The sequence below is a fragment of the Puma concolor genome, chromosome A2 (assembly GCF_028749965.1).
Source record: "Puma concolor isolate L17-30 chromosome A2, mPumCon1.1.hap2, whole genome shotgun sequence".
NCBI classification, from domain to species: domain Eukaryota; kingdom Metazoa; phylum Chordata; class Mammalia; order Carnivora; family Felidae; genus Puma; species Puma concolor.
Genome location: NC_141668.1, coordinates 162105639 through 162132108, shown reverse-complemented (window position 1 = coordinate 162132108; position 26470 = coordinate 162105639). Strand labels below are relative to the sequence as shown.

Genomic DNA, 26470 nt, shown 5'->3' with positions numbered 1-26470 from the left:
CGCCGCTGGGGACTTTCCGCCACCGGGAAGGGGCGGGGACCCGGAGCGCAAGGTGCGGAGGCGGCTGGGAGGGGAGGGGCGCTTCCCGTGGCCGCCTGGGTGCCGGACCCGGAGAGCGAGGCGAGCGGCGCTGCCGCGCCGGGCAGGGCCGGGCAGGGCCGGCCGGACTCGGGGCGCGGTAGGGGGAGCGCCATGCGAGGGGCCCGGGCCGCTCCCTTCCGGCCGCGGCCGGAGCTGGTGCTGCTGCCTCTGTTGTCGCTGCTGTGCCACCGGAGTCGACCCCAGGGTGAGTTCTGGAGCGAGCTCGTGTCGGGCGCTCTGGCGCCGCGCTCGCCCCGGGGGCGCAAAGCCTCCGGGTGCACCGCAAGTTTGCGGAACGACCGCCGCCTCTCTGCACCTCCTGGGGCGGGGACCGCGCCAAGAGGGCAGCTGGGGAACGGGGGTCGGCAGCGAGGTGGGAGCCCGAGGCCCGGGGGTGGGGTGGAGGCTCTTGGGGTGGCAACAGGATGTGGCTGGCAGAGGGAGTGGAGTAGTTATGCCCAAAGCCTGGGGAGGGGTATCCAGCGCCCCCTTCCTACTGCTCGCCTCCGGCAGGGACCCTGGATCGCCCTCCCCAGTTGGCAGAAGTCCGGGGGAAGTTCAAGTTCTGGGATGTGCAGGCGGCTGGGAGAATTGACCCTCTTCCCTGGGACCCTCCCACCTCCCTCTCCAGGAAGTCCCGGGCCACTGCAGTGCTATGGAGTTGGACCCTTGGGCGACTTGAACTGCTCGTGGGGACCTCTTGGGGATTTGGCAGCCCCCTCCACGCTGCACCTCCAGAGCCAGAAGTAGTGAGTACAACCGGCTGACGTGGGGAAACAGGCTTTGGAAGGGTGGCCAGTCAGGTCCCAGCATACTCAGTTGAGAGGACCCCTCCCCCCCCACTCTCAAGCCCTTTCTTTGATTCCAGGTTGTGCATTTCCTTGCTGTGTGATCCTAAAGCAGTCACTTTCCCTCTCTGAGCCTCTCTTTCCTCTCTCACCAAATGGCCAGAATAAAGGGACCTGCCTCCCAGCTTTGGCTTTGAGGGTTCAACGAGTTAGGCACTGGCCAAGAGAAGTTGCTTAATAATTAGAAGCTGGCTTGTATTGCTGTGTGGCCTTAGGCAAGTAGCTTAACTTCTCTGAGCGCATAAAAAGGATCTGGTCTGGTGCTGGGGACGCAGCCTGGACCTCGTGGAAGTCACAGTTGAAGGGGGGAGACCTGGGTTGCTTCATGATGAATCACACCTGCAAACTCCAATTCCTGTCGAATTTGGCTAAGTGAGGGAGGCATAAAAGGGGCATGGAAAGGTGGGAACCACTGGTCGGGGAGGGGCTGTTCCCTTTAAAAAAATTTTTTTTTCAACGTTTATTTATTTTTGGGACAGAGAGAGACAGAGCATGAACGGGGGAGGGGCAGAGAGAGAGGGAGACACAGAATCGGAAACAGGCTCCAGGCTCTGAGCCATCAGCCCAGAGCCCGACGCGGGGCTCGAACCCACGGGCCGCGAGATCGTGACCTGAGCTGAAGTCGGACGCTTAACCGACTGCGCCACCCAGGCGCCCCTCTCAGCCATTTTTAAGTGTTCGGTGGCATTCGGTACATTCACATCGTTGGGCAGCGTTCCCCACCGTTCCTTTCCAGAGGGGCCTAGGTTTAAGCCCCCTCAGTTTAAGAGGAGGCAGTCGGAGAAGGTCCCCCCTTTTTTAAGGAGGCGAAATTCACATAACACAAAGTTAACCATTTCAAAGCGAACAATCCAGTGGCGTTCGGTACGTTCACAGTGTTGTGCAACCACCTTCTCTACTTCCAGAACACTCTCATCACCCCAAAAGGAAGTTCCATCCCACGAACAGTCCGCTCCCTATCGTGCTCCCCACCGGTCCCCGTCACCGCCATCCCGCTTTCTGTCTCTGTGGGTTTACCGGTTCTGAACATTTCATATAAAAGGAATTATACACTATGTGGCCTTTTGTGTGTGGCTTCTTTTACTTAGCGTGTTGTTGTTGTTGTTGTTTTTAAGTTTGTTCATTTTTGAGAGAGAGGGAGAGAGACAGAGTGCCAGCAGGGGTGGGGCAGAGAGAGAAGGAGACTCAGAATCCGAAGCAGGCTCCAGGCTCCGAGCTGTCCGCCCAGAACCTGATGTCCGGCTCGAACTCCTGACCTGAGCCGAAGTCAGAGGCTTAACCGACTGAGCCACCCAGGCGCCCCTCACTTAGCGGGTTTTGAGGTTCATCCATGTTGTAGCATGAGTCAGAACACCGTTCCTTTTTATGGCTGAATAATATTCCACTGTAAGGATTGACCACATTTTGCGTATCCACTCATCTGTTTGGTTTTTTTTTTTAAGCTTATTATTTATTTTGAGAGAGACAGAGAGAGTGAGTGGGACAGGGGCAGAGAGAGACGGAGAGAGACAATCCCCAATAGGCTCTGCACTGTCAGTGCAGAGCCCGGTTCGGGGCTCAACCCCACAAACTGTGAGATCATGACCTGAGCCAAAATCAAGAGTCGCCACCCAGGCGCCCCTCCATTCATCTGTTGATGGCCATTTAGTTTGTTTCCACCTTTTGGGAACTGTGACTAGCACCGTTAGGAACATACACCTACGAGCGTTTGAGTCCCTGTGTTCCATTCTTTTGGGTCCGTGCATAGGGGTGGAGTTGCCGGGTCGCACAGCAATTCTGGGTTTAACTGAGAAACGGCCCAACTGTTTTCTGCAGCAGCTGCAACATTTTCCATTCCCGTAGGAGGGCCTACGGTTTCTCCGCATCTTCACAAGCGCCTGTGTTTTTGTTGTTGTTGCTGTTTTATGAAGGCCTCGTTTTTGCATCTTTGCAACCTAATCCTTCAGGATATCCCCAGCGCCGCTCTCTGTCACCCACCTCTGACCTGTCAGCGAGCCTTGCCGGCTCCACCTTCTCCAGTATCCAGAATCTGGCACTCTCTCCTTCCCCAGCACCCACCCTGGTCTAGCCCCCATCCTGGCCAGCAGAGCCGGGACCACGCAGTCCCCACCTCCTTCCTGGGCTCCGGTTTGCGCCCTCCCGGCGTGTTCTCCGCCACAGCAGCCAGAGGGCGCCCGTGGACACCTGAGTCAGGGCGCATCTGTCCACCTCCCTCGTTGAACCCCGGCCACGCGGGCTTCCTTGCCGTTCCTCAAACACACCGGTCAGTCGACCTCGAGGCCTTTGCACCGACTGCCGCTTCTTCCTAAAAAACGCTTCCCCTCCCCCGCCCACCACCACCCTGTACTGCACGGCCCCGCCCTCATATCCTCCGGGCCTTTGTTCAAAGGTCTCCACCTCTGAGAGAGGCTCCTGACCACCCTGCTTAAAATAGCACTGTCTTTCCTCACCACATCACCGCACTGTATCCTCTCCACCCTGATGATTGTTCTGTGTATCGCGTATAACCGCCATCGATTATATATTTATGTGTTTCTCGTTGGCCTCCCCCCCCACTGGAGGAGCAGCTCTAGAGAGCCAGGTCCTGGCCTGCTCTGGTCCCAGTCCTGTCCCCAGCTCCCACAGCAGGGCCTGGCACAATATGGATTTGCTGACTGTATCGTTGCATACGTGTAAATGTGCCCACCTGGAAGTAGGTGCTCAATAAATGCAACGAACAATGCTCACGTGGCTTGTGGCGGGCTCCCACTGCTGTTTTGGTTTGTTTTTTAAGCTTATTTATTTGGAGAGAGAAAGAGACAGCTCGAGCAGGGGAGGGGCAGAGAAAGGGGGAGAGAGAGAATCCCAGGCAGGCTCCGCCCTGTCAAGTGCAGAGCCCAGTGCGGGGGCTCAGACACAGGAACCGTGAGATCATGACCTGAGCAGGATCCAAGAGTCGGACGCTTAACCGACTGAGCCACCCAGGTGCCCCTCCCCCACCCACCAATGCTGTTCTAAACGTTCCACGTATTACCACGGGGTTTATGTTCTAAACGTACGTGGTAATACATTCCACGTCTTACCTCATTGATTCCCCTCGCTCTTCCGCCCTTCGGCAGGCGCTTCTGTCACCCTCATTTTGTAGATGAGGAAACTGAGGCACAGAGAAGTGAAGCCATTTGCTCAAGGTCACACAGCCCTGAAGCAGCAAAGCTGGGATTTGAACCCAGGCAGAGCAGTTATCATGATGGCTTTGGCCCCAACCCAATCTATACCCCCCTACCCCCACATCTCTCCTCACAGCCATCCCAACAGAACGTGGACTGTGACAGTGCCCACTGGGCAGAGCTGGGTGACCATTCCGCGGGAACAGCTTACCATGTCTGATGAACTGCTTGTCTGGGGTACCGAGGCTGGCCAGCCTCTCTGGCCCCCAGTCTTCGTGAACCTGGAAACCCGAAGTAACAGGGGGGATGGGGGGTGGGGGCATGCTGTGGGGGGGGGGGGGTGGGTGGTCCTGGAGACCCCGGCTAAATACGTTCCGGCCTCTCCTTCCTCAGTGAAGCCGGATGCCCCCCGGCTCTACCCTGACGTCGACTTTTCAGAGGATGACCCTTTGGAGGCCACTGTCCATTGGGCCCCGCCGGTGTGGCCACCCCACAAGGTCCTGGTCTGCCAGTTCTACTATCAAAGATGCCAGGGGACTGCCTGGACTCTGGTGAGTGTCAGGGGCCCCTCTTCCCACACCTTACTCCAGGCAGGGTCCAAGGCATCATCCCCAAATCAGAGACCCAGCCCAGAACCCGTTCCTCACTTGTTCCTGGAGTCTGTCCCCATCTCACACAAAAGGCCTGTATGTTGCATCTTGTTCAGCTAAAAAAAAAATCACACCCCGCCCCACCAAATAATCTCAAATATCATGCAGTCCCAATCCAAACTCCACCTGGGCATGTTGAGAAACACAGTAAACTTCCTCCAGCCTTTTTGTGAATGCAAAGAAGTCCTCCGATAGCTTACATTAACCTTAAAATAACAGAAGACATTTAGAAAGCGTCTGCTGTGTGCCAGGCACTATTCTAGGCTCTTTATTGAACCCTTACAAGAACTCTTTGAGGTAGATGCCTTTTTTTTAATGTTTATTTATTTTTGAGAGAGGGTGGGGGAAGGGCCAGAGAGAGAGGGAGACACAGAATCCGAAGCAGACTCCAGGCTCTGAGCTGTCAGCACAGAGCCCGATGCAGGGCCAGAACTCACGGACCGCGAGATCATGACCTGAGCTGAAGTCGGACGCTTAACCGACGGAGCCACCCAGGCGCCCCGAGGTAGATGCCTTTTATACCTACTCGCTTTACAGATGAGGAGCAAGGCTTGGTTTAAATAAACACTAAAAAATAATTAATAAAGGCAGCTGACATTTCTGAGCACCTGCTGGGCATCATCAGGTCCCAGGCTAATTGCACAAAATTATCTTGATGAGTCCCTCCCAACTTTCCTTTATAGCAGATGCTTTTACGATATCTGCTTCACAGTCGGGGAAGCCAACCTCAGAGAAGCTAAGCACCTTACCAAGCTCGCACAGCAAGAAAATGGAAGAGAACCCTAGAGCGAGGAGACCCCCAGAAGGAGTTGGGGGACCCACCCATGCACTTTGTACAAACACAGAAGTTGCCAGGATCATTTCCTCTCATATCTCATTGGCCAGGACACGGTCACATGGTCCCACCTGATTGTAAGGGAGGCTGGGAAATGTAGTCCTCAGTCTTGACAGCCATGTTCCCCGCTGATACTCAGGGCTTCTATTTCCAAAGGAAAAAGGGGAGAATGGATATTGGGGATCACCAGTTGTCTCAGGCGCCTCATGCAAAACATTGCAATATTGAAGAAAGTTGTCATTGTGATTATGCATGCGATTCAGAGCAATGCTGAAAGGCAGACTTTGGAATCTGACTGCCTGGGTAGGACTCTCATCTCCAGCGCCCACCTGCTTTGTGACCTTGGGCAAGGCACTTCCCCCTCTCCAGGGCCTCAGTTTTCCTCAACTGTAAAAGGGGGAGAATAACAGAGTTTATTCCTACCTACTGCTGTACATGAGCCATAGAGTGGCCAATCTGTCTCCTCTTTTTGCTGGGGATTGTCCCAATGTCAAACCCAAAAGGCCTGGGTCCTGGGAGTCCCCTTGGTCGTGTGCAAAGCAGAGGGCAGGTGGACCCTGCGGAGATACCAGGTCAGATACTCGAAACTCAGCCCTCGGCTTCACTGCTCTTCCCTGTCTCTCCGCCAGCTGGAGCCAGAAGTGAAGTCCATACCCCTGACCCCCGTTGAGATCCAGGACCTGGAGCTAGCCACTGGCTATCGGGTGTACGGCCGCTGCCGAATGGAGAACGAAGAGGGTCTGTGGGGCCACCGGAGCCCCGTTCTGTCCTTCCAGACGCCGCCCTCTGGTGAGGCTCTCCAGGCTTGCCCGACACCCTCGTCTCCCCTCCCGGAAGTCTGTACCACCGTGCCCCTCTCACTTGTACCCCCCTTTCCTCCTCCTTGGCAACTCCAAAAGACGTATGGATATCGGGGAATGTCTGCGGGACAGCGGGCACACAGGAAGCCCTGCTTCTGTGGAAGGTGAGCTGTGGGGCTCCGTCCCATTTCCCTGTGCATGCCAGAAAGCCCCAAATAACAACCACGTGGACAAGACAGAGGTGACGATGCTGATGCTGCCTTCTTGAGGTGACCCCAAGGCTTTGTTGTGGCGCGGGGGTGGGGGGGAGAGGGATGCTCAGAGAGGTCCTGGCTTAGGGCAAGCCTCCCCCAACGTCAGCTACTTCTAGGAGGTCTGAGCTGAGACATGAAGGTGGGTGCAGGCCGGGGGGAACAGCAGGTGCAAAGGTTTGAAAGCAAGAGTAGGCTCAGCTCCATAAAATACAGCACAGTGCGCCAGGGCTCCGGTGCTAGTATGGAAGTGGCGTTAGGAGAGGACAGAAACCCATCCCCACTGCTCCCAATCTGTTGAGCACCTACGATGTTCCAGGCGTCGCTAGGCCCTGGCTCACAGTAAATATGGCAGAGGAACAAAACAGCAGGGCCCATAACCCTCTTAGGCCACATGGTCTAATATTAATTTTTTTTAATTTTTTTTTTTTTTGAGAGAGACAGTACAATCCGAATAGGAGAGAGAGAGAGAGAGAGAGAGAGAGAGAGAGAGAGAGAGAGAGAGAGACAGAGGATCCAAAGAGTGCTCCACGCTGACAGCAGCAAGCATGATGCGGGGCTTAAACTCACAAATGTAAGATCATGACCTGAGGCAAAATTAGATGCTTAATTGACTGAGCCACCCAGGTGTCCCTAATATTAATTTTTAATACATTATTTTATTTTATATTAAATTTTAAAATGTTTATTTCTGAGAGAGAGAGAGAGAGACAGCATGAGCAGGAGAGGGGAAGAAAGAGAGGGAGACACAGAATCTGAAGTAGGTTCCAGGCTCTGAGCTGTCAGCACAGAATGTGACATGGGGCTTAAAGTCACAAACCATGAGATCATGACCTGAGCTGAAGTCAGAAGCTTAACCAACTGAGCCACCCAGGCACCCCTATAGTCATGTTTTTAAAAAATATGATAAAGACTTCTGATTGTAACATTCAGTAGAAAGTGAAGGGGAGGGGCCCCTGCGTGGCTCAGTTGGTTAAACGTCTGGCTTCAGCTCAGGTCATGATCTCGTGGTTCATGAGTTTGAGCCCTCATTGGGCTCTCTGCTGTCAGTGCAGAGCTTGCTTTGGATCCTCTGTCTCCCTCTCTCTCTCAAAAATAAATAAACACAAGAGAAAAGAAAGAAAAGAAAGAAAGAAAGAAAGAAAGAAAGAAAGAAAGAAAGAAAGAAAGAGAAAGAAAAAGGGAGAGAGGGAGGGAGGGAGGGAGGGAAAGAAAGAGAAAGAAAGAAAGAAAGGGAAAGAAAGAAAAGAAAAAGAAAGAAAGAAAGAAAGAAAAAAAGAAAGAAAGAAAAGAAAGAAAGGGAGAGAGAGGGAGGGAGGGAAAGAAAAAGAAAGAAAGGGAAGGGAAGGGAGGGGGAGGAAGGGAGGGAAGAAGAAAATGAAGGGGAAATAAGGTAGCTACATGACGGCAACAATTCAGTTCACCAATATGATACGAGTACTAAAACTATATGTACCTAATAATATGGCTTTAAAATACATATAGCAAAAATTGACAGAACTACAAGGAGAAATATATGAATCCACAACCATTGTGGGAGAGTTTAACACACTCCTATCAGTAATTTCATAATAGATGAAAAACAAGTCAAGATCTAGAATATCTGAGCATGTGATTAGCAAACAACCTAATAGACTCACATAGGAAATGTCAGAACATGCCTTTCTTCCATGTACAATTAAGACATTTACCAAAATCAGCTGCATACCAGGCCACAGAGCCAGTTTCCAGGGGCTTCAAAGGGGTGAGGTGATGCAGGGCACATTAAAGAATTCTCTAATTAGAACACAGACTGTACTGGGAATTGATAATAAAAACTGCCTAGAAATCCCCATATTCTGAATATTTAAAAGTTCAGTGAGCATTCACACCAGGCCCCCCAAAGGTTTTGTCTTTATACATCAAAAGGAGTTTGCTTCTAGGGGCACCTGGGTGGCTCAGTCGGCTAAGCGTCCGACTTCAGCTCAGGTCACGATCTCGCGGTCCATGGGTTCGAGCCCCACGTCAGGCTCTGGGCTGATGGCTCGGAGCCTGGAGCCTGCTTCCGATTCTGTGTCTCCCTCTCTCTCTGCCCCTCCCCCATTCAAGCTCTGTCTCTCTCTGTCTCAAAAATAAATAAACGTTAAAAAACATTTAAAACAAACAAACAAACAAAAGGAGTTTGCTTCTAGGGGCACCTGGGTGGCTCAGTTGGCTAAGCGTCCGACTTCAGCCCAGGTCATGATCTCACGGTTTGTGGGTTCAGCCTCAAGTCAGGCTCTGGGCTGACAGCTTGGAGCCTAGAGCTTGCTTCGGATTCTGTGTGTGTGTGTCTCTCTCTCTGCCCCTCCCCTGCTCTCTCTCTCTCTCTTTCTCTCTCAAAAGTAAATAAGCATCTTTTTAAAGAAGGAGTTTCGTTGTAGGATCAGTTAACATTATTAGGTAGGCTTTTCATCTACGAAAGTGTCCAGTGGGGATGGCATTCTAAAGCCACAATGGTCAAGGGGCAGTTTTTTGTTTCCAGGACAGTGTTACATCCCTGGCTCTTGCCCATCAAATACCAATCACATTTCGGCTCAGGTCATGATCTCACAGTTTGTGGGGTCGAGCCCGATGTGGGGCTCTTCGCTGACAGAGTGGAACCCGCTTGGGATTCTCTCTCTCTCTCTCTCTCTCTCTCTCTCTCTCTCTCTCTCTCTGCCCCTCCCCCACTCACATGCACATGCACCCTCTCAAAACAAAGAAACAAACATAAAAAACAATACCAGTCATTGAGGCAACCAAAAATGCTCACAGACTTCCCCAGAGCGACGATCCTGGAGGCTGCGGTCCTCTTTGCTCCACATTCCCTCCCCTCTGTACAACAGCGGGGATTTTTTTTTTTTCAACGTTTATTTATTTTTGGGACAGAGAGAGACAGAGCATGAACGGGGGAGGGGCAGAGTGAGAGGGAGACACAGAATCGGAAACAGGCTCCAGGCTCTGAGCCATCAGCCCAGAGCCCGACGCAGGGCTGGAACTCACGGACCGCGAGATCGTGACCTGGCTGAAGTCGGACGCTTAACCGGCTGCGCCACCCAGGCGCCCCAACAGCGGGGATTTTTAAATCCCGAAGAGCCACGCAGGACACAGATTACGATGAAAGAGTAAGGCAGGGCCATACAAGTGCAGGGGCAGATCCTGTCCTTAAAATCTTGAAATTTTGTTTGTCATGGGTTGTTTGGCCTTCATTGGGATGGAGTAGAATAGAATTTTTCTTGATTGCTGGGTTTTCCCTATCTTCCCCTTCAACTTTTGCACCCGAGGCGAGGGCCTCACCCCCCACTTCACCCTAGTTGGGGCCCTGGAACTGTATTCTAATTTCACCTGTGCCACAGAGCCCCCTAGAGGCTCCGTTGCTTCATCCGTAACACGTAACACGGAGCCGGCAGAAATAGTCCACGGACTGCTTTGTCAGGCGGACCTCACGGAGACCCACAGCCACAGCGTGTGCCTGGCAAATGGGAGATAGTAACTAACACCTTTTTCCTGTCGGCCTTCAGGCCCCGGGCCACTGCGTGCGGATGAGCTATAAAGTCTGGTTCCAGATTAAAGGTCAGGAGCTGATCCGGAAGACGGCTGCCTGCTGCAACTTCTCCATCCCCAGCCAGGCGGGGTGGGTTGGGCTGTCTGCCGTCAATGCCACGAGCTGGAAGCCTCTCACGAACCTTTCTTTGGCCTGCTTGGGTAAGAGGCTCTGGATCTGCCCCGCCCCCGTCCCCGCCCCTGAGAGGGAGGCGGGGCCTCAGCGTCGACCGCTGAGACTCCTCCCCCGTCCAGGTCCAAGTGCTGCCCCCCATGGCGTGGTGGTCAGGAGCGTGGCTGGGAGCCCGGAACTGCTGGTGACTTGGCAGCGGGGGTCTGGGGAGTTGCAGGAGCACGTGGTGGACTGGGCCCGGGACGGGGATCCCCTGGACGCCCTCAACTGGATCCGGCTTCCCCCTGAGAACCTCAGAGCGCTATTGCCAGGTGAGGCCCGGGGACACCGGGGTTCCCGTCTCAGCGCTTGCATAGCGGACTGATGAGTGGGCCTGCAGGAGAGAATGTTACGTTTAAAGTCTCATTAATTCACGCATGCGGTATTCACCGACCGCTCACTGTGGGCCAGGCCGTGTGCGGGACACTGGTGTGCAGTGAGAGCCGCGGATGTCTGTTGGCATTTACCGTAAGCATTAAATGATTCAAACTTCCTTATAAAGTAGGCCTCTGTTATTATCGTGCCCGAGGTATAGGTGAAGAAAAAGGCCCAGGGAGGTTAAGCAACTTGCCCGGGACCACACAGCAAATAGGTGGTAGAACCAGGAGTTGAACCACATTATCAGGCCCCTGAAGCCAAACCCTGAGCCCTCACACTACCCTCCCTCTCGGCAACATCCCCATCGTCATGGAGCTGACTTTCTTATGGGTGAGCAGCCAGTGAAACAACCAACAAAACAAATACTCCAACAGTGTCATGGGGGGGGGGGGGGAATAAAACATGGTAAAGGGGAGGAGGGAGCACTGCTATTTTAGAAAGAAAGGTTAGAAAAGGCCTTTGTGGAAAAGCCACATTTGAACCGACACCCGAAGGAGGTGAGAGAGGGAGCCGTGAGGATGTCTGAGGGAAAAGCAAGAGGGAACGGACAGCGCAAGGGCCCAGAGGCAGGAATGTGCCTGATATGTTAGAAGAACAGCGAGGAGGCTGGTGTGGCAGGAGTAGAATGCATGAGGGGAGAGAGGGGGAGGAGGTGAGGGCAGGGAGGTGACAGGCAAATTGTGCAGAGCCTGGTGGGTTACAAGGACTTGGGTTTATCCCGAGTGAGGTAGGAGCCATGGAGAGTTCTGAGCAAGAATGGATATGCCCTGACTCGGTTGCTCACAGGTGCCCTTTGGCTGCTCTTGGGGGGAGTGGACTGGGAAGGGGTGAGGGCTGGACCACATGGGAACTGAGGAAGGGGGGAGAAGCAGGCAGGTTCTGACTGGGGAGTCCTGGGCAGAATTTTGGGGATCCACTTGGATATGTTTTGTTGGAGATGTTCGTCCAAATGGAGCTGTCCATGGGGCTGTTGGATACTCAGGTCTGGGGCTTGCTATGAGTTCTGGGCTGGGATGTGGTGCTGGGGAGCCCATCCTTGGTGTAAAGGACTCGGGAGAGCATGAGAGGGAGGCATTGAGTGAAAAATTTAGGAAGGACAGAGTCCCGAGGACCATAGCATGTATGGAGAAAAGAGGAGGAGCCCCGATTTTGGAAAATTCCCATCTGGGGAAGGCCATGCAGCAGCCGTAGGCTTTGAGAAGGGACCTCAGGAGCCTCACCTACCGTGATGGGTGGCGTCAGAGCCACCCCACCCGTAGCCCCGGTGTTTTGACCGTCCCCCAGCCTCCGGCACCTGTATTTCCTTTGCCCTGAAGCCTTTTTCTGGTCACTGAAGCATTTCGCCTGCCTAAGCAGCCGGCTGGAAGTGCTTGGGAATTAAGTCCCATCAGATGCAGCCCTCCACCGATTGATTACTGGTAAGGGTTGGTGGATACATACCCCAGCTTCCTCCCTCCGTGGGTGGGTTGGCTCTCAGGCATGTGCTCTCTGCTGCCTCCCAGAGGTAGCCGGCGGGATTGAATTTCCATTGCCTACATTGGGAAATTGTTCTCGTCATTTACTGGAGGGCTGCCTCTCTTTCCCCATTTCACTTCCCAGCCGCCCTGGTGGTGTTCTGTGGGGCTACCACCCAGGAAAATTACTTTTATCCAGATATTTCTCTCAGCATGTCCTTCAGGAGACCCAAATGAAGACGCCTACTGGGTAGGGACTGAGTAGGGGAGGGGGCGCCAACTCTGTCTTTGTCCCTCCACCCACCAGGGGAGTTTGAAGGAGGGGTCCCCTACCGAATCACAGTGACAGCAGTCTCTCCTTGCGGCTTGGCCCCTGCCCCCTCAGTCTGGAGGTTCACAGAGGAACTAGGTAAGTGGTGGGGCTGGAGAATGGTGGAACCCTCTAGAACCGTGACAGACCTTGACCCCCTGGCTTCCTCCCCAGTGCCCTTAGCAGGACCAACACTTTGGCGACTCCAGGACACCCCGCCAGGAACCCCCGCCATAGCATGGGGAGAGGTCCCAAGGCGCCAACTTCGGGGCCATCTCACCCACTACACCTTGTGCGCACAGAGTGGGACCGGGCCTTCTGTCTGCATGAATGGTGAGCTTCACTGCCCCTGTCCCCTGCTCCTAGCCCCCACAAGACCCACCCATCAGTCTACCCAACTCTTGTCCCCAGATTGGCCCCTTGGTTCCCTCTCAGCCCCTGGGAAAATAACAGGGTGTCCTCAGCTCCCTAGTGGACAATAATCCTGTGGCTATCAATATAACGAACTGCCATTTGGCCATTAAAAATGAAGACTTTGATCTATATTTATTGACATTGAGAGATGCCTGTCATGTTTTATTAAGCGAAAAAGATAAAAAGATGACAAAACTCCAAGAGATGGTTCCATTTCTGTAAAAGAAACCCAGCACTGAGCAAAGGAGAGGTGCAAATATGGAAAGAAATTGTGCACCATGTCAACAGGATCACAGGGTTATGTGTGATTTTTATTTCAAGTATGTATCCATCGTTAGATTAAAAAAAATTTGTTTTAATTTTAGAGAGAGGGTGCAGACAAGGCAGAGGGGTAAAGGGAGAGAGAGAGAGAGAGAGAGAAAATCTTAAGCAGGCTCTGTGCTCAGTGCAGAGCCCGACGTGGGTTTCAATCCCATGACCCTGGGATCATGACCTGGACTGAAATCAAGAGTCAGATGCTAAACCGACTGAACCACCCAGGCACCCCTTACGTTTTTATATTTATATGTTATTAAATATATACACATGTATGTATTATGATTATTTTTAAAAGAGGACCATGTACTGGGGCACCTGCGTGGCTCAGTTGGTTAAGCATCTGACTTCAGCTCAGGTCATGATCTCGTGGTTCATGAGTTCAAACCCTGCATTGAACTCTCTGCTGTCAGTGCAGAGCTCACTTTGGATCCTCTGTCTCCCTCTTCCTCTGCCCCTCCCCTGCTCATGCTCTCTCTCTCTCTCTCTCAAAAATAAATAAACATTTAAAAAAAGGGCGGGGCGCCTGGGTGGCTCAGTCAGTTAAATGGCTGACTTTTGATTTCCGCTCACGTCATGATCTCATGGTCCTGAGTTCGAGCCCCGCATCGGGTTTTGTGCTCACAGTGTGGAGCCTGCTTCGGACCCTCTGTCTCCCTCTTTCGGCCCCTCCCCGGCTCATTCTCTCCCTCTCTCTCCTTCTCAAAAATAAATCGATGTTAAATCGTAAAAAATAAAACAAAATAAAATAAAATACCATGCTACAGACTATAGTTGGGCCCCTGAATCTCTTATGACTGTGATATTTTGCAACTTTATTTTTTTCACCTGCTGATTTGGCTTAGACGTTTTCTATGGCAATATATCTGGATCCGTGCTCATGTCTCCTATTATCCTGTAACAAACCAAAAAGCTACTTCCTCTTTTAGCTTAAAAACAAAAAAGACAATTTAGTAAAAAAAAAAAAAAAAAAAGTAGACAAACATAGCTCTGGGAGGTGCACATGTCTTCCCCTTATCTGGAGAAAATCTCTATTCACTGGGATAATGTGCAGGTAAGGAATATGATGCTCATCCATTTAGTTTTTCAAATGTGTGTCATTTTTGAGGGCTTTCTGTGTGCCAGGCACTGATCTAGGTGCTGGGAATATGGCCCTTGTAGAGCTTTCTTTTTTCTTTCTTTCTTTTTTTTTTTTTAAGTTTACTTATTTATTTTGGGTGCCCGGGCGGCTCAATCGGTTTAAGCATCCGACTTTGGCCCAGGTCGTGAACTCATGGTTCATGAGTTCGAGCCCCGCATCGGGCTCTGTGCTGATAGCTCGGAGACTGAAGCCTGCTTCAGATTCTGTGTCTCCCTCTCTCTCTGCCACTCCCCCACTCATGCTCTGTCTCTCTCAAAAATGAATAAACATTAAATTTTTTTAGTAAATAAAAATAAAGTTTACTTATTTATTTTGAGAGAGAGAGAGAGAACGAGCACAGAGGAGGGGCAGAGAGACAGAATGAATCCCAAGCAGGCTCTGCACTGTCAGTGTGGAGCCCAGCACGGGGTTTGATCTCAGGAACCATGAGACTGTGACCTGAGCTGAAACCAAGAGCTGGACACTTAACTGGCTGAGCCACCCAGGCTCCTTGTGGAGCCAACTTTCCTGTGGTCAGGGAGGATCTCACTGAGGAGGTGAAATTTGAGCAAAGAAGGCTGGAGTCATGTGGGTATCTGGGGAGAGTGTTGCAGACATAGAGAAAGCACATGCAAAGGCCCTGAGGTAGGACTTGACTGCCTCCCCAACCTCTCTGGGTGTGTCCTTCAGTGAGTGGCAGCGCCCGGAACATCACCCTGCCTGACCTTCCCTGGGGTCCTTGTGAGCTGTGGATGACCGCATCCACCATCGCAGGACAGGGCCCACCCGGTCCCAGCCTCCGGCTTCACCTACCAGGTAGAGGGGCTGGGGTTGGGACTACCACAGGAGGGAGCCTGCTCCATTTCAAGGAGATAGAGTGAGCAACCTTTTGACTTGGGGGTGGTTACTGATGATGCCTCAGGGGCATTCTGATCCTGCAGAGTACTCTGGATTATCAGGCAGTGTGTCTGATCCTTTCACCCATCCCTGACGACTGTTTTGTTCACAACCCTCCCTCCCACCCCAAGATGTCCCCTACCCTTAGCCCGTACCCACTCCTAAGCCCCGCCCACTTACCTGCCTCCCGCACACAAGCCCTGCCCCATCCGTGATCCATACCTGATCCCTCCCCCATCCCTGGTGTCTAAATGTTCTTCTGTCCCTCGGCCTCAGATAACACCCTGAAGTGGAAAGTTCTGCCAGGTGTCTTTCTCCTGTGGGGCTTGCTCCTGATGGGCTGTGGTATGAGCCTAGCCACCTCTGGAAGGTGAGGCTGTCGGCCAGGTGGGTCTCTGCACAGGTGGGGAGGGCAGCCGGACCCGAGCTAAGCTTTGCGGCGGGGTGGGGGGAGCCGATGGTGAGGGGACACTCAGGGCTCTGTGACGCTCCCGGACTCTGCAACCTGGGCCTGGGTATCAGGTCACCTAGATTCCCTGCCCTCTTACCTGCTTGCCAGGTGCCTCCACCTTCGGCACAAGGTACTGCCCCGCTGGGTCTGGGAGAAGGTTCCTGATCCTGCCAATAGCAATTCTGGCCAGCCTCACATGGAGGTGAGCAAAAAGGCGGGCTTACCTGGGCCCTCTGGGAGGGTGGCGGGTGCTGGGAGAGTGGGGAGCGGGTGGGAACAGAGCGGGGAGAATGAGGGGGGGCAGTATCTCAGTGTCTTTTCTTCCCAGGAGATGCCTCAGGCTCAGCCCCTCGGGGACTTCCCCATCCTGAAAGTGGAGGAGATGGAACCACTCCCGGTTGCGGAGCCCCCCCAGGCCTCCACCCGGCTGGACTCTGGGTATGAGAAGCACTTCCTGCCCACCCCTGAGGAGCTAGGCCTTCTGGGCCCGCCCCCAGGCCCCAAGTTCTGGCCTGAACCCACCACAAGCCAGGAGACGGCCGCTCATTTGACGGATGAAGACACTGAGGATCAGGGAGGCTGAGTCACTTGCCTGAGGACACCCAGCCAAGGACCCCTACAGCAAAGGGCCTGGCCCTACGGGGGCACATACGGATGGATGAGGGAGCAAAGGAAAATGCATGACGTCAAGAGTGGCAGCCGACTCCCCAGGTCCGTCCCGTCCCGCTGCTGTAACAGAACTGGAGCCCGGCCTCCCCAGCCTCCCTCGCAGCTCGGTGCAGCCACGGACCAAGTTCTCGTCCACGGAACGTGAGCGGCAGTGCCGCGTGCCGACGCCCAGACTGTTCTCTTCCCTTTCCCGTGAGCTGGAACATCAACAGTGCCCGTGATCCCGCTTTAACCACACCGAAGGGGAAGGTGAGGCAAGTAGGGGAAAGAAACCTGAGTCCCCAAGTGACCGCATGAATCAGAGCCACCCGGAGAAATAAACTTCTATGTTTTTATAGCTACGGTAGCTTGGGAACTTGCCACAGGAGCCGCGTATATCCTCACACTGGCTCAGTCTTTGATCCTAGCAGAGCGAGGCCTTGGACTTCCCACCAGGGGGCGGCGAGGTGGTTCCGTGTACACACACACACACACACACACACACACACACAGGGGACGGCGAGGTGGTTCCGTGTACACACACACACACACACACACACACACACAGGGGACGGCGAGGTGGTTCCGTGTACACACACACACACACACACACACACACACTGTCCGAATGCTTTAACGTTTTTATTTTCAAGTATAAAGGCTTTGTCGTAGAAGGGAGCCGGGGTCACAGGCAGTGGGCGAGGGGTCCGGAAGCCCAGGTGGAGGTGGACGAGCGGGCCAGCTGGCTCCCAGGTGCCACAGCCGGTCCCGTGGTGCCCTGTCTGTGCCCGGGACCCGCTGCTGGATGCCAAGAGGCCGAGGTAGCTGTGAGAGGAGCCGGGCGTGGGGTGGAGGGTGTGGGCTCACATGACCACACAACACTGGCACGTCTTTTGCTTAGGGCCACTTGCCTCTTCACCCTCGGGAGGGGCAGGTGGCTCGGGCTGCCGGGCAGGTGCATAGGTGGGCACGGGGCGGGCACTAGGGTTGGCCCTGGGCCCTTCCACCTGAAGCAGTGGCTGGCACTCGGCAGGCTTCTCTGGAGCTGGGGTCTCTGCCAGGAGGGGGGTGGTGGCGTCTCCTGAGGGGCCCTGGCCCTCAGCAGGGGTTTGGGGCCTTACAGATTCTTCCTCCAGGGAGCCTTCCTGTTTCTCCTGGGGCTGTGGTCCTTCCTCTTCCGGCCTTGACTCTTCCTTGGCCCCCAAGGAAGCCCCTGCCTCACTCACCTCTGCCTGACATTCCTTTCCTCCTCCGGACTCTCTCTGCTCTTCTGGACTCAGATCTTCTTCAACCACGTCAGTCTTCTCTGCCTTCAGTGACGCCTCCCCTCCTCTCTCTGCCTCCGATGGCGCCTCACCTCCTTTCTCAGCTCCCAATAGTGCCTCACCTCCTGTTCTCTCTGCTTCCGACGGCGCCTCACCTCCTCCTTTCTCTGCCCCCAGTGGCGCCTCACGTCCTGTTCTCTCTGCCTTCAGTGACACCTCCCCTCCTCTCTCTGCCTCCGATGGCGCCTCACCTCCTCCTTTCTCTGCCTCCAGTGATTTCTCGCCTTCCTTTCTCTCTGTCACCAATGGTTCTTCAGTCGCCTCTAGTTTTTCTTCATCTTCTTTCTGCTCTACTCGCAATGGCCCCTCACCTCTTTCCCTCTCTGCCCTCAAAGGTCCCTCAACTGCCTTTCTTGCGGCTGACGGTGGTTCCTCAACTGCTTTCCTCTCTGGCCTCAGCTTTCCCTCCCCTCCTCCCCTCTCTGGCTCCAAAGAGCCCTCGCTTCCCCCCCTCTCCCCCACCAGAGACACGTCTGCCCCTGCCTCTTCCTCAGTCCCCTTCTTTCCTTCGCCCACTGATTCCACCGGTTCCTCTGCTTGGCTCCTTCCCGCCCCCCAGGCATCCTCCCCTGCCCCCCTCTCCACCCCCAGCGGACTCTCAGGCCCTCCCCCGCTTCCCTGTGCCCTTGGCACTTCCAACCCCTCCACGACCAGCTCCTCCCCCAGCTCCTCCCACTCTTCGCTGAGGGTCACCCTCTCCACCCAAATGAAGGACCCCTCCTCTCCTCCAGGGCCCCCTGGCCCATCACCGTCAGAGCTGCCCCTGGGGATGCCGCCTTCTCCAGGAGCTGCTCCCTCTAGCCTCACCTGGAGCCTCGGGGAGCTGGTCTGCGCGGCCTTCTGGCCCCTGCCCCCCTCCCCTGTGGCCTCGGAGTCGCTGCTCTCCGGCCCTCCCACCCCCTCCCAGACCACCTCCACGATGCCCCTGTCCTCCTTCACCCAGGACGGGGGCTCTGGGCAGGCAGCTTCCTGCCTGTCCCCAATGGCCTCCAGCACCATTTCCTCCACCTTAGCCTCCAGCTCTGGGCCCGTGGCCTCCGTGGCACAGTCCTCTGTGGCCCTCAGCCCCTCCCATACCACCTCCACCACGCCCCCTCCTTTGGTCTCACCCACGCCCCCCTCAGATGCTGCCAGCCCCTGACTCGGCCCCTGTTCTGCAGCGGGGCTGGGTCCAGGGCAGGGGCCGTTGGCTTCTGAGGAGGCCCCTGCTACCCCAGGGAACAGCCTCAGGGTGGGTGGAACCCTGACAGCCTCATCTCTGGGCTCAGAGGGAGACTCTGGGGAGGTGTCCACTGGTCCAGCTGGGAGGGAGGCTCTCCTGCTCAGATCAGTGTGGCCTTGGGGAGTAAGGGGAGGAAAGGAGAGGAGACAGGAAAGGAGAGGAGACAGAGTGAGATCCTGGCCCCCCAGATTCAGGCCCCTCTTCATGGGACCCCCAGACCTGGGGCCCAAACACCCACCTGTGGGACCTGCCTCCACGGTAGGCTGGGAGAGAGGTCGATGACCCTGCAGGGGCAACAGAGACAAGGTGAGGCCAGCCAGCATCTCCACCTCCAACCTCCCTGCGTGCTGGTTCGCTCCCCAACCCAGACACCCTCGATGGCTCCTCCATCAAGTTCAGGACCACACCCTCCTCAGCCTTCCTCACCTGTCTTACCGCTCTCTGCTCAAGTGCCCCCCACACAGTAGGTGCTTAATCAATACTGTGTTCATGGGCCAACAGCTCTGTATTAGGAACCTATTCCGTCAGCTACTGAGATTGCTGTGGACAAGGGACACTTACTTAAGCCTTTTGCTATTGGAACTTACGTTCTAGGGGGTGGGGTATAAACATAAACACAAATAAATCTGTAATGTCAGGAGTGAGAAAGACTACGGCAGGAAAAAACAAAAAGTAGGACGAGGGGCTACAGAGAGCCTGGGAGGTGGTGGGGTGCCTCCTTTATGTAGAAGATGCAGGAGGGCCTCTAGGAGGAAGTGACATTGAGCAGAGACCTGAAGCGTGAGAGGAGCTGGCCTCGAGGCTCAAGAGGTAGATACAGCCATTCCAGGCAGAGGGGAGAGCAAGTGCAAAAGGCCTGGGGCTGCAATGAGCTGACAAGGTCAAGGACTAGAAAAGAGGGTCAGCGTTGCTGTAGTAGAGTGAGGGAAAGGGCAAGAGTATGAAAATGGGCTCAGAGAAGCAGGGGGTGGGGGCAGCCTGCTCGGTCAAACCCCAGGGATCTCCTCCTCACAGTTCCCTATAAGGTAAGAATCTTCTTTCCAGCCTCCAGGCTTTCGTGTGGGCTGTTTCCTCTGCCTGGAATTCTCTTTCCCCTCTTGCCTGGTCCCCAGCAGACTCCATCCAGATACCACGGCCTCCAGGAAGCCTTCCTGGGTCACTCGGGTGATTCCTCTGTGCTCCTCCCATGCCCAGGGCTCCCCTGTCACAGGCTCTTGGATAGTGGGCTCCTCTCTAGCAAGAAACTCGTGGCCTATACTAAAAACCCAACAAACTCTCCCCAGATCCATTAACAGGTCTCTTGGCCCTCTGCCCTGCCAGAGGCACCTGGGAATCTTAATAAAGGTGCTACCAAAACAGAAACCCGTGTGGATGCCTCAGATCACAAGAGCATCTCATGGTGACCCATTCCTCCCTTTGAAAGGAACAAATTCCACGAGCACTGCACCCCCCCATTTCCCCACCACATTCCTCATTCTGGCATTAGCAGTGTCACAACAAAACTTCCCCAGGCCTGTTCCTAGGATCATGTCCACCCACCCAACCCCCCCCCCCCCCCCCCGTGCCTCTTCCACGTGTGTGCTGTCGTTCCTCTCATTTTAGACATAGGGAAACTGAGGCTTGAACAACGAAAGCGGCTTGCCCGAGACCACAGAGCAGAGAAACAGCAGAGGACTTAGAGGTTAAACGGCACTTGGAGAAGGCCCGCTTTGGTCCCTGCTGGCCGCACCTTGCCCCCTCCCATTTGCTCCCCCGCCCCCGGTTCTCACCTGTCTGCGCCAGGTGGGCCTGCCGGGGGACTTGTGCTGGGCACCTGTGGATGCACTTTGCAACAGCTGCAGCTGGGATTGGAGTCTGAGGGAGAGAGGAGGCTGCTGGGAGCCGGGCCCCCAGGCTCAACGCCAAGGCCCCCTCAATGTGCCACTTCCCCGGTGTGGACCTGGGGCCCTGGCCTAGCCAGGCCGGCAAAGCCAGCAGGCAGGGGCCCAACTCACGTGAACAAGCTGTCTTCCAAGTTGCGGATTCGGGCCTGAGCCTGGCCCTCAGGTGACTGGGGGTCTTTAGAGGTGGAGTCCTCCTGCTGCTCCGGCCCCTCAGCTGCCCCGTCCATGAGCCAACGCTCCCGGAGAGACTTCCTCTGGGCACGGGAGGGGAGCTCTGGCTGTGCATACTGGCTACGCCACCCCATGGAGGGCTCCCTCCTAATCCCCGAGCTGGGAAGATTTCTTATTGTCCAAAACCACCCGAACGGCACAGACATCTCTCCTTCAGGTGAGGATATGATCCCCCCCCTCAACACTGCCAGGTGGGACAGACACCCCAATACCAGCCTAGAGCTCTCCCAGGCTGGAACAAAACACCCCTCATCTCCCCACCCCTTCCAGAATGGGACAGGCACTCCCAGAGATGAAATCAACGTCTCTATGGGCCCCTCCCTACCCCAAAGCTGGGCAAACACCTTCGCTGTCCCCATACTCTTCCCAAAGGTGGTACAAATGTCCCCATCATTATCACCACCCCCCCCCCGCCCCACCACCCGCTCCCCCAAGCAGAGGAAAAACGCCCGCCTAAGCTGGAACCAATACCCCCTGCTGCCCCCACCCAAACTGGACAGAGCCCCCCATGATACCCCAGACCGACTCTCATTGATACCCCCACTTCGTTGCCCAGGCTTGACAGGCGCCCCCGCCCGCCCCCAACCTTGAGCCGCTCCACGCGGAGTTTCTCCTCTTCCAGCTCCCGGCGCGCGGCGCGGATCTCCTCCTGCAGCCGCCGCTTCTCCTGCGCACAGAGGACCCGGAGCTGCCCGCGGGCCGGGCGGGGCCGCCACCTCCCCTTCCGCCTGCCCTCCTCCTCGGGGCTCCCGGGACTCCCGGGGCTGCGAACGGGGCGGGGCGGCGGAGCGCACGTCGGGGCCCCCGGCGGGGAGGGGGCTGCGGAGGCGCTGACTCAGCAGCGGGTGGGGGCGGGGCGGCGGGGGCGGGGCCGGCCGCGCCCGCGATGCTGCGGAGGCCTCGCCGGCGCCGAATGGGGCGGGGGGGGGGGGGGGGGGGGGGTCTGTGGAAGGGGGTGGGGCCTTGGGATGGAGATCCCGAAGGGAGACCGAGCTGTGGGGGGGTCCGAGATCCGGGGTCACGAGAGAGGCGATTCAGAGATAATGGGGGTCTAGATATCAGAGGAAGGGGGTGATGAGATGGGGGGGGGGCGCGGAGAGACTGGGGCGTGGAGATGAGGTCCAGAGAGATGAAGGGGGAGAAGTCGAGAGCAGAGAGAGGGGACTTGGTGAGATAGGGGTTCAGAGGGATGGGGTACAGATCTGAGGGTCAGGAGGATGGGGGTTTAGAGAGGCCAGGGTGTTGAGATGGGATCCAGAAAGATGGGGGCGCAGGAGTGGGGGAGCAGAGAGATAGGGGTTAGTGAGATGGGGGTTCATAGAGATGGGGTTCAGACATGAGGTGTTTGAGAGACCGAGGTTCAAGAATGGAGCATCGGATGTGGATTCTGGGTGTGTGGGGTGCACAGCCTCACCATTCTGTGGGTGGTGGCGAGCAGATAGAGGAACTGGGGAGCAGAGGGGCCTGAGGATTTAGGTGGGGCGCTCAAGGCAGGGCTGGAGCTGAGGGTGCTGCCCACCCCCCCTCCTCACTTCACAGGTTTAGGCCTGCTTCCCTGGATGAGAGAGAGGCGAGGAAGAAACCTGGGGAATGGCTAGGAGTGCCCAGGATGCGGGGAAGGAGGGGAGGGGTGGTGGAGGGGGGCGCCAGAAGCGGGGGTGGGGGTGGAGGGTGGGGAAGGAGGGGTAACTCACAGCAATGACCTCTAGCCGCTGCCGGTAGAGGGAGCTCTCGGCCATGGGCCTGTAGAAGAGGGCGGAGACTGGGGAGGGGGTCTTCCCAGGTCCCCACCCCTCGACAGGCCACCTCCTGAATGCCCCTTTCTGGGTCAAGATCCCTGAGCTGCTTGGAAACCAACTAAAGCCCAGTATTTTCCTCTATTTCCCCTCTGCAACTGAAAGGTGTTGGAGTAGAGGGCAGGGGGTCCTATGAGGGGGAGAGAGCAGAGACGCTGACAAGCTGAGCTAAAGCCCTTCCTAGGCTTGACATCACCTCTCTGAGCCTCAGTTTCCTCATCTGTAAAATGGGTCAGAATAGCTTGATCCTCACCTTATAGAGAGGTGCCCTTGCAAGGAAGTCTCCATGCAGGGGGAAAAAAATGGACATAGCGTTCCTAAAACAGTAGCATCATTTATTATCATTCATAACTTTAATAATTCCCATGATTAATAATGTTTATGGTTATTTATAAGGAGCATTTCCAGGCTGGCCCTCAGATACTCTCAAATCCTGCCAGGCCCCTAACATGCTGTGTGTCTCTTTCCAATTCTATACCCTCTCTGGACCTCAGCTCCTACCCAGGATACCTTAAGCACCAGGGGTTGAGGGAGTCTGGGGAGAGAAGCGTCCATCCCACCATGGACGCATGCTATCCCCATGGTAACTATGGAGCTACCTGCCAAATCCCCTCCCTGGGAGCAAATGTTACCAGGACATGTAGCCTAGCGCTGGACTCTGAGCTGGGAGGAGACAGAAGGGTCTTGCTGTTTAAGGTTTAACCTGAGATGCCGCCATTGTTGATTTCCTTGCAGCACCCCAGGATCCCCGATTTCCAGCTCCAGAGCTGCCCCTTCTGTGCTTCCCTGGAAGCAAGAGGCTGACTGTGGTACTTCAGGACACTTAGGGGACAGATGTTGTTATGTTAACTTGTCATCGCAGATGTGCATGGAGTACCCCCTACCTGGAGGCGTTTCATAGGCCAGTATCTAGAAGGATGCCTCTATTTGTCTGTTGTCCCTGACACTTAGCCCAGGGAGGGCACAGGGCAAGCCCTCAAACATTTATTAATTTGAGCACTAACTCCATTGGGTGAGCATTAGCCTCATTGCCCAAACTCTGCCGGGGCCTCCCAGATCTTCCCTGGCCACACCATAAAGACATAATAGTGCGGATACTTAGCCCTTACTATCTATAGTGCTCTAAGTGCTCGACAGGGCTTCCGCCAGGCCCTCCCAGCCACCCCCGCCTCTCCCTCCCTGCCCTGATCTTGAGACACTGTCGTCCACTCTTTGCTGAGTTGATATTCTGACAATAAAATCAGCCAACCATTAGCCAGCGCATACCATGTTCCAGGTGCTGTTACATGCTATGCCTGTAGGAACTCATTTAATCCTTCCAAAGATCCTGGGAGGCAAGTAATACGACTGTCCCTATTTTATGGATGGGGAAACTGAGGCTCCAAGAAGTGGTGAAAAGACTTGTCTAAGGTCGCTGAGTCAGGATCAGAGAACTCAGGGCTCTCAGGCCTCAAATACTGGGAACGCTGCGGGGGAAGAGGGGGAGTCCAGGCATCCTTGTCTTGGCAGCCAGGAGGCCAGAGATCAGCCTGGGGGTTCCCGATTTCACTCGGGGCAGGGGGGCTGAAGTCATGCTTTGCAGGATATCCCAAAGGGAGCCCAGACCCCCTACTAATAGGTTTGCCCTTGGGGGAGGGCTGACATCCTCCCTCTGCTGTCCCATTCCCAAGATGTAATCTCCTTGCCTCTTCCTTGCTGGGGGGGAGGGGGGGGTGATCAGGTTCCCGTTGCTAGGCAACCAGGTTTGTAGTTGGTGAATAATGCATCAGGGGACCCAAAAGAGTGAGGAACCAAATTGGGGTCCCTGGGGGGAAACTCTTTTCCAGAACTCTTTACAAACCTCTGGAGCCCCTCCACCCTCTTACTTTAAAAGGCCCTCAAACCTTGAATGTTAAAACCCTCGGCACACCCCATTTGATATTGTTTATCTCCAACTCTACAAGAACAGGGTTCGTGGCTATGGCCTGTTGTCACCAGGAGCAATGGGTGGCCCTTTCATTAAGCCAGTGATGGTTGCAATTTTGCCATCACCTTTCCCAGTTGGGCAGCTGTTAACTTTCTCTGTTGTATCTCAAGCATTTCTTCCTACCCTGGAAGCTGAGGGGTGTTTCAAGAGGCAAAACACGGGAGTGAGGAACCCTGGCGTTTCCTGGCCCCCCAATCCTAGCCCCACCCCCCAGCCTGGACTTTGAGCTTGAAGACTGCCAGTGGAAAAATCCCGGAAAAAAGAAAGTGGAGGTCCACATCTCCAACCCGACTCTGGGGAGAGGGATCCGAAGAGCCTGCGGGGTTGCCTGCTGACCTCTCTCCGCTCCCCCTGTTCCCCTTAGGAGAGGCCAGCTGGGGCTCTCACCCTGTGGAAAGGCCAGTGACCCTCCCAGGCCCTGCGCACCCGCCCCCCCGCCCCCCCCAGGACACTTACGTGGGTGTGGCCGGAGACCACATCTGGCTCTGCAGGGCCATCTCTGCCCGGAAGCCCACCTTCGTTTGGGTCTCCAAGATCAGGACCCCCCACCCGTTTGCTTGAAGGTGCCCTGGAGACTGTGACTTGGCTGGCGCGAAGGGGGGGGCTGCAGGCGGGCACCGGGAGAGCTGGTCCAGCTGGTTTGGGTCAGGAGGCAGGAGGCAAACGGGGCGAGGGGGGCTGGGGGCTGGCGGGCAGTTCTGGGGAGGTACTATCAGCTGTCCTGATAAATTATTTACCAGCCACTGGCCTCCTTGCCGCACTTGGCTGCCTCGCAGCAAACACACTCTCACGCGCGTGGTGCAGTGTGTGGGTGAGAACGGGGAGTCGCTGACCCCCTCCAGGGAATGGCACCTGCACTTGGCACCCCAGACGCCTCAAGTCCAGCTGCCCACCAAGGGTCACCAACATGTGAGCCTCATGGCGTAGCACATGTGTGGGATACTCTTATGCACGACTGCCCCTCCCTTCCTGGACCCTGGTGGGGAGGGAGGGACTGATCCAGCTAAGGGATTCTGGAGCCCAGAGGCTGAGCACCATGGGAATCAGGAGGCCTGGCCCAGGGGTTTCTAGGCCTCAGTTTGCCCTTTTGTGAAATTAAATCAGGTGGCCTCCAGGACCCTGACACCCCTCAGATGCTATAACAGTTAGGGATGGGGTGGTGATGAGGAAGGTCCAGAGAACTTCCTACCCAAATCCTCCCCATCCTGTTCTTTTTTTTTAAACTATTTATTTTATTTTGTTTTAAGTTTATTTATTTTGAGGGAGACAGAGACAACGTGAGCAGGGGAGAGGCAGAGAGAGAGAATTCCAAGCAGGCTCTGCACCATCAGTGCAGAGCCTGACATGGGGCTCAAACTCATGAAACAGTGAGATCATGATCTAAGCTGAAACGGAGAGTCTGGATGCTTAACTCACTGAGCCACCCAGGTGCCCATTATTATTATTATTTAAAAATGTTTATTTTTGGGGTGTCTGGGTGGCTCAGTGGGTTAAGCGTCCAACTTCCGCTCAGGTCATGATCTTTCGGTTGGTGGTGAGTTCGAGTCCCGCGTCAGGCTCTGTGCTGACAGCTCAGAGCCTGGAGCCTGCTTCAGATTCTGTGTCTCCCTCTCTCTGCCCCTCCCCAACTCACGTGCATTCTCTCTCTCTCTCTCTCTCTCTCTCTCTCTCTCTCTTTCTCTCTTTGAATGTTTATTTTTGAGTGAGAGAGAAAGATAGAGAGAGTGAGAGGGA

The 26470-nt window shown here is 55.3% G+C and overlaps 2 protein-coding genes and 1 long non-coding RNA gene across 8 annotated transcripts; 2 read left to right on the top strand and 1 right to left on the bottom strand.

Annotated features, from left to right (window-relative positions):
* The first annotated feature begins 50 nt into the window (after positions 1 to 50).
* Positions 51 to 16675, top strand: IL27RA (interleukin 27 receptor subunit alpha). Of its 2 annotated transcripts, XM_086698889.1 has the most exons (14): positions 51 to 286; positions 713 to 830; positions 4212 to 4369; positions 4469 to 4626; positions 6190 to 6349; positions 6460 to 6524; positions 10133 to 10316; positions 10410 to 10598; positions 12466 to 12567; positions 12643 to 12801; positions 15008 to 15133; positions 15491 to 15584; positions 15774 to 15867; positions 15994 to 16675. In XM_086698889.1, exons 1-14 carry the CDS (start codon positions 193 to 195, stop codon positions 16246 to 16248), a joined length of 1956 nt encoding a protein of 651 aa, XP_086555015.1. In that variant the 5' UTR covers positions 51 to 192; the 3' UTR covers positions 16249 to 16675. The 2 variants fall into 2 exon arrangements, with proteins under 2 accessions (XP_086555015.1, XP_086555016.1); XM_086698890.1 differs by lacking the exons at positions 51 to 286; positions 4212 to 4369.
* On the top strand, positions 838 to 1984 carry LOC147583741 (uncharacterized). Its single transcript, XR_015248505.1, has 2 exons — positions 838 to 1331; positions 1835 to 1984. It is a non-coding gene; the product is annotated as an uncharacterized LOC147583741 (long non-coding RNA).
* A 259-nt stretch (positions 16676 to 16934) lies between the features above and the next one.
* PALM3 (paralemmin 3) lies at positions 16935 to 25422 on the bottom strand. 5 transcript variants are annotated; one of them, XM_086698884.1, is made up of 7 exons: positions 25193 to 25422; positions 22669 to 22717; positions 21561 to 21641; positions 20855 to 20997; positions 20630 to 20714; positions 17717 to 19144; positions 16935 to 17653 (listed from the first exon to the last, which is right to left on the bottom strand). In XM_086698884.1, the coding sequence occupies exons 1-7, from the start codon at positions 25231 to 25233 to the stop codon at positions 17177 to 17179; spliced, it is 2304 nt and encodes a 767-aa protein (XP_086555010.1). In that variant the 5' UTR covers positions 25234 to 25422; the 3' UTR covers positions 16935 to 17176. The 5 variants fall into 5 exon arrangements, with proteins under 5 accessions (XP_086555010.1, XP_086555011.1, XP_086555012.1 ...); XM_086698885.1 differs by having other exon boundaries at positions 16935 to 17670; positions 17734 to 19144; XM_086698886.1 differs by having other exon boundaries at positions 16935 to 17733; positions 17830 to 19144; positions 25193 to 25421.
* Between the last annotated feature and the right edge of the window lie 1048 nt (positions 25423 to 26470).

Excerpts from the sequence above, each read along its gene's own strand:
- PALM3 (XM_086698883.1), bottom strand. The coding sequence starts at position 25,233 with ATGGCCCTGCAGAGCCAGATGTGGTCTCCGGCCACACCCAC. Across the intron at positions 22,718-25,192 it reads TGGTCTCCGGCCACACCCAC|GCCCATGGCCGAGAGCTCCC; the intron begins GTAAGTGTCCTG and ends CCTCTTCTACAG. Across the intron at positions 20,715-20,854 it reads TTGGAAGACAGCTTGTTCAC|ACTCCAATCCCAGCTGCAGC; the intron begins GTGAGTTGGGCC and ends TCTCTCCCTCAG.
- IL27RA (XM_086698889.1), top strand. The coding sequence starts at position 193 with ATGCGAGGGGCCCGGGCCGCTCCCTTCCGGCCGCGGCCGGAGCTGGTG. Across the intron at positions 287-712 it reads CCACCGGAGTCGACCCCAGG|GAAGTCCCGGGCCACTGCAG; the intron begins GTGAGTTCTGGA and ends CTCCCTCTCCAG. Across the intron at positions 6,525-10,132 it reads AAGCCCTGCTTCTGTGGAAG|GCCCCGGGCCACTGCGTGCG; the intron begins GTGAGCTGTGGG and ends GTCGGCCTTCAG.